Source organism: Xenia sp. Carnegie-2017, unplaced genomic scaffold, assembly GCF_021976095.1.
Source record: "Xenia sp. Carnegie-2017 unplaced genomic scaffold, XeniaSp_v1 HiC_scaffold_21, whole genome shotgun sequence".
Lineage (NCBI taxonomy): Eukaryota > Metazoa > Cnidaria > Anthozoa > Malacalcyonacea > Xeniidae > Xenia > Xenia sp. Carnegie-2017.
Genome location: NW_025813484.1, coordinates 8904050 through 8914581, shown reverse-complemented (window position 1 = coordinate 8914581; position 10532 = coordinate 8904050). Strand labels below are relative to the sequence as shown.

Genomic DNA, 10532 nt, shown 5'->3' with positions numbered 1-10532 from the left:
GTGTCGTATACTGCCAATAGCAATACCAAAAACAAAATTCTCCTTTTATTGTTATTTTGCTTTTTGACTAAGGCTGGGACGCTTAAGTAAACAACGATTACCCCCCGTGCAGCTTATTCAAAGACATCTTTCAAAGGGGGTATAGTCGGGACGTTTTCCTCTTTCAGTTATCACATGCACTGTAAAAACTACTTCCGTGCTTTATTTCACATTTCGAAACTATTTGAAATGAATTATTTGCCTTTTATTCAACGTGACGACTACAATTAATTCGAGCTTATTGAATAACGATGTTTCATTCTTTAAAAATGAAATATATTTTTTCCTTTGTACATCGTGACAGTAAATTATACTCGTGGTGATGTATATCTTCACTCGCCAAGAGGATCAAATAATCGTTTGAACGAAAAGTCAGCGAATCGTAGGAACGCGAATAGAGTGTTTGACTCACAGGTATTCATTATTTAAATGTATGACATCCATAGTTAAGTTTTGAGACTTTGACGTTGATATTTACGTACAATTTATATAAAACGTTGTTTATGAAATTTAATCTTATTGTATTGTACCTGTCAAAGTACTTATACTTAAAGTATTAAGCAAAGTATAGGATTTTATGGATTATTTTCAACGAACCATGAAAATTTCATCTTTAGAAGAAGTTGTGATGTAAGTTGAATAATACATAGAATATTTTAGTACCAAAGTTGTAAACGCTAGTACATTGTCATATGTACAGGTGTGTTTAATACAAACTGTTTAAACTTCCACAAAATATTTTGTGTGAGTTATTTTAATTCTTCCTACATTAAAAGAAGGTTCACAAGTCCTCAGCAATGCCAAGGTGGAATTTTTTATTTGTCACTAGAACAACAACAGAGGTGGATATAATGTTGGCGATAAAACAGACAAAGCTGCAACTGATGAAAGTGGACAGTACAATATGGTATGCTTTGGTTGTCAATAACAAATTGTCAGCTTTTATAACAGAATCCTAAACTTTTATGGAGTGGGGTCTGCATAGATATCTATTTATGATGTACATGTATATTTGTTGTCAGAAAGGAAAAGGATGGAAATGAAATATGCTTAGAAAAGGGGTGAAAACTGCTCAATTTAGATTATTGCTTAAGAAGTATTGTTTTAAAAGGAATATTTTCAAAGTGGACCAAGTCATAAAGGGAAGGATAACAAAGGCAAATCATTTCTTACAATTGAATGGACAAATCAACATGGTTGTGGTGGAAGTGAAGACAAAGATACGCATAAGCTTAACTGTAACCTTGTTTTACAATACATGTGCGAGGAAGATGTCAAAAAATCTAAACCTGACATTAACATAAAAAATGGTAAATAAATATTGGTGTTATTTATTTTCAATGATAAAGATATCGGTAGATGTAATTTCACTAAAGATTGAAAGTGTTGTCAAATTTTGTTCATGGTACATCAAGAGTATCAAAATAGATTCTGGAGTACACAAGATAGAATTCAAAATATTTCAACCACTATAAACAGTTTAACGACATGTCCATGTCACGCATAAGTTCGTTTAAAGCAGAAAGTCTATGACAACTAAAATATGTTGTACGACTTGACGTTATGTTTTACAATAAATAAAATTTAAATTTGCGCCGCGTCAAAATTTTTAATGTGACGTTAAGCAATTTTATCAACTTAATGAGTACTGTATCACAGCAAAAATACTTGCGTAACTTATTCTTGTTTTCTGGTTTAATTGCGTTCATGTACTAAACGTGGGATAGTAAAGCTAAAACTTTGAGATTTTCTGAGAGAATTTTGTAATATCGTGGCTAAAAAGGGTAATTTTTTTAGGTTATGAAACACAAACACAGAAATATACAAAGACGGAACATAGCACAAAGACAGCGAAACAGAACAGAAAGATTGATGATGTTAGTGAAAAACGAGTAATTCATGAATCATGGGAATGGTACGATAAATGTAGCAAAAGACAAAGAAATAAAGGTCGGTGTTTTCATCCATATTTTTCATGCTTTATTCAATCCTTTCTTTCGGATATATTTCCCACTCTCATGGGAGACCTTTAGCCTATATTTCCACACTCGTAGTTGTTTCTGGGAGACCTTTAGCCTATATTTCCACACTCGTAGTTGTTTCTGGGACCTTTAGCCTATATTTCCACACTCGTAGTTGTTTCTGGGATTATTTCCACACTTGTAGTTGTTTCTGGGAGACCTTTAGCCTATATTTCCACACTTGTAGTTGTTTCTGGGAGACCTTTAGCCTATATTTCCACACTCGTAGTTGTTTCTGGGAGACCTTTAAGCCTATATTTCCACACTCGTAGTGGGAGACCTTTAGCCTATATTTCCACACTCGTAGTTGTTTCTGGGAGACCTTTAAGCCTATATTTCCACACTCGTAGTTGTTTCTGGGAGACCTTTAAGCCTATATTTCCACACTCGTAGTTGTTTCTGGGAGACCTTTTAGCCTATATTTCCACACTCGTAGTTGTTAATCTAAGATTATCTTCAACAAAAGTAAAACTTCTTTTAGGGCTGTTTACCGCTGACCAAAGGTTACGTGGCCAGTCCAGTAAGTATACAAGACAAAATCCAGGTGGTACGAGGTATGGATATGAATGTCCTGAAGAAAGAGATTATTATCCATATTGGCATCCTACAGACTGGATAGACATTGCTGTCCTGGCTCATGATGAAAAAATGTGTGATTATTACCAATCTGAAAGCTTTAATGTTAAACCTAAAGGTATACAGTTGTACACTGCTGTATATAGTTGTATATACATGTATTATGTTTATGGATGCGTGTACCTGTTATAAAAGTAGATCGTCAGGTGAATGGAGTCCTGAGAAAGACTGTGATATTAAATACAACTAACGCTAAGGTTGTTGAAACTTCAGTCAACAACAACAACAACTCTCTTTCTCAGGACTCTACTAACCTGGACGATCTACATCTACAAACATGCAACTAATAATACACTCGCGTTTAAACCTTAATTGTTTAATAGTTGTGTGTAGTTGTTCATAGTTTTCCATGGCATAGTTGTCCGTAGTTGTCCATAGTTGTGTATAGTTGTCCATAGTTGTGTATAGTTGTATACAGTTGTCCATAGTTGTCCGTAGTTGTCCGTAGTTGTCCATAGTTGTGTATAGTTGTATACAGTTGTCCATAGTGTTCGATAGACCATGTTTCTTGAAAGAATAACAACTTTTCAGGTGAATGTCTCCAGAAATATGGCGACGGTGGATACAAACACTTCTCCGTGTACAATCAAAAATCGACTTGCATTGAGAACAATGGAGAATGGGTCGAGTTCAGTAATTATTTAGAAGAGTCCAATCATTTGACAAAAGCGGCATGTATTGCAGCCAATAGAACAGATGCTCCACTCTTTTGGGGAATACCCTACCGTTCCCATGATATCGACAAGGTTGGTAAGGTTTTAAAGGAAAAATGTTTGGTTGCTTTGGATAGACCTCATTGTGAACTTTCCCCTTGGTCACGCGATAATCACCTTGGTAACGGCCGTGATGGTGTTCCTTTGAACTATACGTGGGTACTACCTCACTTTCCAAGCAAGAAAAACCAACGTTGTGTTTTTAGATTGAGGTTTGCTGTTGTCTTTTCTTTGAATTTTCCTACCTATATTGATAGAAATGCTTGATATTCTTGTGTTCATTTTCGCTTAGATATAACATCACAACTGATGATTATGATCCGTTCTATACCAACAGCAGTCACAATCAAAATTTGTACGTATGCACATTTTGAATTTTTATACAAAAACACATAAAATTCCTCTTGCAATATGTCCTTTTCAAAACCATTTTGCTTCATCAATCTTTCACGTCATTCCCTAGAGCAAAGATGGTGTTTTCTCCTGTCCGTCAGAATGAACTGGTCGATGTTGGTGCCGACCAAACCCCCCTGAGACTTGCAATTAATACAGCACAATACGGGCGGGTCTTTCAAGATCGTACGCACGTCTTCAAACTCAAAACAAGACCAAGTGAAATAGAAGACACGGCGACAATTTACAATTTAAATGTTCGCGGAAAGCGAGGAAACATTGTCCAAACTTATCCTGCTGTTGAGTATGATTTTCTTCCTAACAGATTGAACATAACCGAAGGTGAACTTGTTCACATACAATGGACTGGTAAGTAAATAAAAGAAATATGTAGCGTATGCTGAACTTTAAAGCATTCTGTACTGTTTACTCAGGTTCAAATACACATAACAATGGCAGGCCTGCTGGTGACGGGCAAGCTGGTGATGCAGGCGAAGGAAGAGCAGGTAAAATAGAGTTGATTTACAAAATTGATTCTCGACACAATGAAAGATTGTTGAAAGCTTTCTGGATATTTCCACTTTGAAGATTATTTGTGCTCGTACTTACCTTACTAGTTATTGTCGGTTTAAAAAAGACAGACGTCAAACTTTAGCACTTTTTTGTCATTTTACTGTCTGTAATTTTGTTTCGTTGCATTCGAAAATATTTATTTCGTATTTTCCAGGCACTGACCGCAATAATATCGTGGAAATACTGGATCCCAATGACAATTATCCGGTACCTTTTGAGAACGCTACCATGTTCAGTGGTGCAATATTACGTTGGTCGAGCTCTGCACAGACTAAAAATATGCAAGATGTTGCCGTGAGCTTGGCTAGTGCTGGCTACTATCCTTGTCTCAAAAGTTGTAATAATTCTCCAAAGAGTAAGACTCCTGTGTTGAATAATTTATTGAATAATGCTGCAGCATCATACCTAGGCGTGATGTTGGAATTTTCACAAGGAGTGTATCATTATATATGTTCAAGGAATAACAATTTCTCAAACCGAAGTCAAAAAGGGACGATTAAAGTCGTGAAAAAGCCTTCAAAATCAACATGATTTGGTCAACACGATTATGGAACCATTCTTTTTACTTGGTCTCCATCTTGAAAAAGTTCTTAGAAATGAAATATAAAAAATGTCAGTTCTTTTCGGCGAAAAAGCCATGAAGCGAAAAATGAATTTTATCAATAAAATATAACTGATGAATTTAGCTCCATTCTAACTTTTGCAATCATATTTTATTTTGTTGGCACAATTGTAATTTATCTGTAGCTATACACTCATATGCAAATGTAGTTATGTAATTGATTACCAAAACCTAATAATTGATTATCAAACCCCTCCAAAACCGAATGTTTGATTGATTCGTAGTAATAATTTTCAGCGCATGATTATCGAGGAATGGGCTCGAATTCAGAAATTTCTTCGCAAAGAACTGTGGGACAGTTCTCTTTTACTTGACCTCCATCTTGAAAAGGTTCTTAAAAATGAAATATAACAAAAATGTCAGTTCTTCTCGGCGAAAAAGCCGTAAAGCGCACTTTACAGCACCTTCAAGTGTTAGAAGAAAGCTAATGAGTGCCCCTTTATGCAAAGAACTTCGTCAAAAATACAACGTTCGCTCTTTACCCATTCGTAAAGATGACGAAGTTCAAGTCACACGTGGTCATCACAAAGGTATTTATGTAGCTAACACTATTAATTCATTTCAACGGGTTCAGTGAACTTAACTTTGCTTAAAACGTGCATGTAATAATTATCAAAGTTACCATATATATAAAAAAAATAATTACTGGCTATACACAGTGTGGTACATTAATCTAGTATAATAGTACTTTTTTAAAACTCTCCAATTTTACCACATAAGTGTTTGTTGTGAAGAAAGTTACATTCCATTTTGTCTGGCCAACCTGCTGGTTAATTCTTTCTTTGTATATTTAAGTGCGTTATTGTTCATTCTATTGTTTTTATCGTGAATGAGCATCAAAATATGGCTAGAATGCTGTTTAGCGGACACCAAAGCGCTTGTGTGGGAGCGTGGGCTCGTTTTTGCTAAGGATTATAGGGTTATGGTTTTGGTCAGTGACCAAGGTGTCCGCTAAACTGCAGTAGTCCCCAAAGTATTTACACAGCAAGATTAAATACTTGGGCTGGCCACACCACCGCATTTATTTTCATAATTAATTTGAAATTGACATCCTATGGTCGTTTTATAAATGCTTACTATATACTCCCAGGTCAACAGGTTGGAAAGGTCATTCAGACTTATCGTAAAAAGTGGGTTATCCACATTGAAAGAATTCAACGTGACAAAGCTAATGGTGCAACGGTTAGCGTAGGCATCCATCCTAGTAAAGTAGAGATTGTCAAATTAAAGTTGGATAAGGATCGACGAGCCATCTTGGAAAGGAAAGATAGAAAGAGATTGACAGAAAAAGGAAAAGGGAAGCACACAGAGGAAGATGTTGCCATGGCAACTTCCGATTAAGCTCACCAATGTAAGGTTGTACTTCTTTACAGGTGTAACTTAATCATGATTAATTTTTGAGGTGTATCTGATTTCTAAATCTGTTTTCAATGTTTTTTTATAGGGAGAATTACATCAAAATGAATATATAAAGTCACAAGTTGATGGAGTCAATAAATCTTTGTGAAATGTGTTTTTGTTCTCTTTCATTACTAATGTCTTCAATGAATATGAAACTTTCCAATTACCAGACAAGGAATGTCTTTAAACATTTTTCTTTATTTTTTCAACTGTGAATGACTAGTTCTTGTTGTTCAAAACTCCCAAAACTTCCCATGTATGACTTCATATCTGCATATAAATTTTGGTTGACAGTAATTAAACGCTTTTCAATGCTGTTTTTTTTAAAGAACAAGCATTGCTTCATGATAGCCACTTAGAAACCCACAAAAATCCTTTATAGACAAGAAACTCTTCGTACTCAATTGTCATTTGCATGAAAGTAGACATTTCCCTTCTTTGATGCATTATGGAACTTTCTGGTCAGAGTAGTACTCTTTACATTCCTTTAATATTGTTCATGTTCAGAAAATGAAAATCATAAAACTTGTCAATTGTTGAAAGAGTGACAATGTCCATATATGGTCAAACCAGGAAAGGCTGGTTTTCAAACTTCGGCAGCCCGGGGATCCATTTTGAAATTCAAAAACATATACAGATATGGCGGCGATTGAAATCCCTCGCAATCCTTGTCCATTTTGTGTTTATTGAAGTAGTTTTTGGGCTATTGCTTATATTAACATTATTTAGCACTCATTTAGCTAATAATTTTTATGAATGTTGGAAGGAGGTTGGCTCAATGGCTGATGGTAGGTGTCTTAATGTAAAGAAAATTACTACTCTTTCCACTTCAAAAGATATTTTTTGAAATACTGTTGGGTTTCATTTCGTTTTGTACCTTGTTAAGGCAACAGTGATGTGGAATGGTGTTTCTCTCAAGTCAAAGGAACCGTAGAAGAAGAAGTTACCGAAGGTATACTCTACTACCTGTTGCAACTTGTACAATATGACAATATGACTGCTAACAAATCTTACCAAAAGAGAAAAGGCCAACAGAAAACTCTAAAACTATATTTAAATGTCAAGATTTTGTCTTAGCGTACATAAGGAAGATTTCGTTGTTCGCATAAAAAAGTGAAAAATACGAACTGACGATAGTTTTTTCGCCATTCATATCAAAACTTGTTCGTCCTTTACCAAATGTACAAAGTGTTATATTATCGATATTTTTACTGACAGCTGACATCATTTCAACTGTCGAGTTTAATCACGATGGTGAGTTGTTAGCAACTGGAGACAAAGGTGGAAGAATTGTGATTTTTCAAAGAGAGAATGCAGTTAGTATAAATAATTTTATCATTAGTGTTAGTCACGTTTGTTGAGTGAGTTTAGCTTTCGTTACTGTTAGATATCTTGACATTTTATCTTAGATTGTCTTTTCTTTGTTATTATACCAGCACCAAACTTATTCAGTTTGAATTTATTATAGCCAAAGGGTTCACCTAGGTATGGTGAATACACAGTCTACAGCACTTTTCAAAGCCATGAACCAGAATTTGACTATTTAAAAAGCCTGGAAATTGAGGAGAAGATTAATCAAATTAAATGGCTTCGTCGAAAAAATCAAGCCCATTTTCTTCTTTCAACGAATGGTATGACACTTAGATTTTTCATGTATTGTTTATCCTTGTTATTTTTTGTATGAAATGCCTCCCATTCTATTTTCAGACAAAACTGTCAAACTTTGGAAAATTTCTGAACGATGTACTAGAGCAGAAGGATTTAATCTTTGTGATGAGCGAGGCATGGGAATATCATCACCAAAACTAACAGAGTTGAAGGTGCCAGTTTTGAGGCCTTCAGAGTTGACTGTTGAAGCAAGTCCAAGAAAGATATTTGCTAACGCTCACACCTACCACATTAACTCAATATCTATAAATAGTGACGATGAAACTTATCTGTCCGCCGATGATCTTAGAATTAATTTGTGGCATTATGGAATTACCAATCAAAGTTTTAGTATCCTTTCACCATAACCTTAACTTGGATTGAGATCAAGCATTTTGTTGATAACACTCTCACTTGGTTTAAGGCCTACTATGTTTTTGATAGTCCATCTCGCGTGGATTAAGATCAAACATACTGTTGATAGTCCTTCTCCCTTGTATTAAGATCAAGCTTATTGTTGATAGTCCATCTTGTTTAGATTAAGATCAAGCATGTTAGTTGATGTTCTTCACAGCAAAATACTCCTTAACCATTTTCTTTCAGATATTGTTGATATCAAACCTGCAAATATGGAGGAACTCACAGAGGTGATAACCAGGCTGAGTTCCATCCCCTAGAATGTAATATTTTTGCCTATAGTAGCAGCAAGGGTACTGTTCGTCTATGTGATATGAGAACAGCAGCACTCTGTGATCGACATTCAAAATGTAGGTTAATGATTTGTCACTTCTATAATGAAAAAGGAATGATCCTTTTTATATTTGTTATGTTTTGTTTGCTTTTGACTGATTTGCTTATTTTATTATTGTAGTGTTTGAACAACCAGAAGATCCTGCAAGCAAATCATTTTTCTCTGAAATAATATCATCTATATCTGATGTAAGATTTTGTCACAGTGGAAGATACATGCTGACTCGTGATTATCTCACTGTCAAAGTTTGGGATCTCAATATGGAGAAGACACCCGTTGATGTTTTTAATGTTCATGATTATCTCAAGACTAAATTGTGTTCACTTTATGAAAATGATTGCATTTTTGACAAATTTGAATGTTCATGGAGTGGAAATGACAAGTAAGTATATATAATGCATATAGTGGTTTACATTTCAGTTTATAAAAAAAAGCAGACTGATGGCATGTGAATTGATCAGTGTGTAAGGTTTACGTAAACCTTTAGTGGAAATAGGTAGTTGGAGTTCCTTTGGTTTATCAAACAGTAAATTTGTTATGTCTGAATTTGGCACCTTATCAAACAAATAAACCTTGCACTCTTTGCATGTTGATCAATTTAACATTGCAACATATGTATTTTAATGCACGTTGTGTGTAGTATATCTAGTCATGTGACCACTTTGTTTCATGAGATCACATGACCACTGTAGTGTAGGTGATCATGTGACCACTTTTAATGTATTTGATTATTTAACCACTTTGTTGTATGTAATCATGTGTCCAGTGTGCGAATTAGTTCAGAAAAAACGATGTGCAATTTTTTTGACAAAAGTGTTTCTTTAGAGGCATAATCAAATCGATATTAAGTTAATTATTATACAGCCCTAATTGCTAAATTAATATTTTTAAAGTGAACAAATTCATATGATTTACAACAGTGTTTTTCGTTAGAACTGCTGATTTTTGTACATCATTTGAAAAAGTAATGTGCAATTGTTTTCATTTTAGCTAAAATGACGTGCAAATTGCACACCGTTAATTCGCACACTACATGTGTCAACTTTTATTTATATGATCATGTGATCACTTTCGTGTATATAGTCATGTGACCATTTAATATGAATATAATAAAAAAACACTCTGTATTGTATGTGATCATGTTACCAATTCTTCATTCTTTGTAGATCCATTATGACAGGCTCCTACAACAACTTCTTTCATGTATTTAATCGTGAAACAAAAGAAGATATGTGCTTTGAAGCATCAAGAGAAGGTGCAAAACCAAAGCAAGCTTTGGAATTGAAAAAAGTTGCTACATCAGGAAAACGAAAGAAAGATGAAATTACTTTAGAATGTTTAGACTTTAACAAAAAAATTTTACACACAGCTTGGCATCCTCTGGACAACATTACTGCAGTTGCAGCAACAAATAACTTGTATCTTTTTCAAGGTCGACCAAAACAACATTGACCTATTGTTATAAATGTGACTATTGAAATCATACAATCTAGATCATTTTTCTGGTGCAGAATTTAGCACCCTAAATAAACCAATATAGTTTTGGTTTTGTTGTAACACTTGAGTTGTAAATGTCTTCATGGTGAAAGTATTTGGATTTGTCACAGATCTATGGAAACAAGGCCATTAGTTTACAAAGGATGTACCTAGCATGTGTACCATGATGTTTACCTATAAACATGACCATACCCTAGCACCAATGTATAGGACCATACTGAACCATACTGAAAATCAGC

General features: G+C 34.6%; 3 protein-coding genes across 5 annotated transcripts; all 3 read left to right on the top strand.

Moving 5' to 3' along the window:
* The first annotated feature begins 170 nt into the window (after nucleotides 1-170).
* On the top strand, nucleotides 171-5198 carry LOC124443842 (protein DD3-3-like). The gene is made up of 10 exons (XM_046994380.1): nucleotides 171-453; nucleotides 869-946; nucleotides 1151-1349; nucleotides 1837-1989; nucleotides 2542-2754; nucleotides 3228-3621; nucleotides 3702-3764; nucleotides 3873-4171; nucleotides 4237-4308; nucleotides 4530-5198. The coding sequence occupies exons 2-10, from the start codon at nucleotides 944-946 to the stop codon at nucleotides 4904-4906; spliced, it is 1773 nt and encodes a 590-aa protein (XP_046850336.1). The 5' UTR covers nucleotides 171-453; nucleotides 869-943; the 3' UTR covers nucleotides 4907-5198.
* A 91-nt stretch (nucleotides 5199-5289) lies between these two features.
* On the top strand, nucleotides 5290-6510 carry LOC124444057 (60S ribosomal protein L26-like). 3 transcript variants are annotated; one of them, XM_046994625.1, is made up of 3 exons: nucleotides 5290-5527; nucleotides 6088-6348; nucleotides 6442-6510. In XM_046994625.1, exons 1-2 carry the CDS (start codon nucleotides 5338-5340, stop codon nucleotides 6336-6338), a joined length of 441 nt encoding a protein of 146 aa, XP_046850581.1. In that variant the 5' UTR covers nucleotides 5290-5337; the 3' UTR covers nucleotides 6339-6348; nucleotides 6442-6510. The 3 variants fall into 3 exon arrangements, with proteins under 3 accessions (XP_046850581.1, XP_046850583.1, XP_046850582.1); XM_046994627.1 differs by having other exon boundaries at nucleotides 6088-6353; XM_046994626.1 differs by having other exon boundaries at nucleotides 6088-6370.
* A 448-nt stretch (nucleotides 6511-6958) lies between these two features.
* On the top strand, nucleotides 6959-10353 carry LOC124444056 (serine/threonine-protein phosphatase 2A 55 kDa regulatory subunit B delta isoform-like). The gene is given in 9 exon segments (XM_046994624.1): nucleotides 6959-7186; nucleotides 7285-7350; nucleotides 7617-7714; nucleotides 7867-8029; nucleotides 8106-8396; nucleotides 8649-8699; nucleotides 8702-8812; nucleotides 8917-9178; nucleotides 9963-10353. Coding segments are annotated over 9 exon segments (1338 nt in total). The 5' UTR covers nucleotides 6959-7176; the 3' UTR covers nucleotides 10249-10353.
* Nucleotides 10354-10532: the final 179 nt, after the last annotated feature.

Excerpts from the sequence above, each read along its gene's own strand:
- LOC124444057 (XM_046994625.1), top strand. The coding sequence starts at position 5,338 with ATGAAATATAACAAAAATGTCAGTTCTTCTCGGCGAAAAAGCCGTAAA. Across the intron at positions 5,528-6,087 it reads CACACGTGGTCATCACAAAG|GTCAACAGGTTGGAAAGGTC; the intron begins GTATTTATGTAG and ends ATATACTCCCAG.
- LOC124443842 (XM_046994380.1), top strand. Across the intron at positions 1,350-1,836 it reads TGACATTAACATAAAAAATG|GTTATGAAACACAAACACAG; the intron begins GTAAATAAATAT and ends TAATTTTTTTAG. Across the intron at positions 3,765-3,872 it reads AGCAGTCACAATCAAAATTT|AGCAAAGATGGTGTTTTCTC; the intron begins GTACGTATGCAC and ends GTCATTCCCTAG.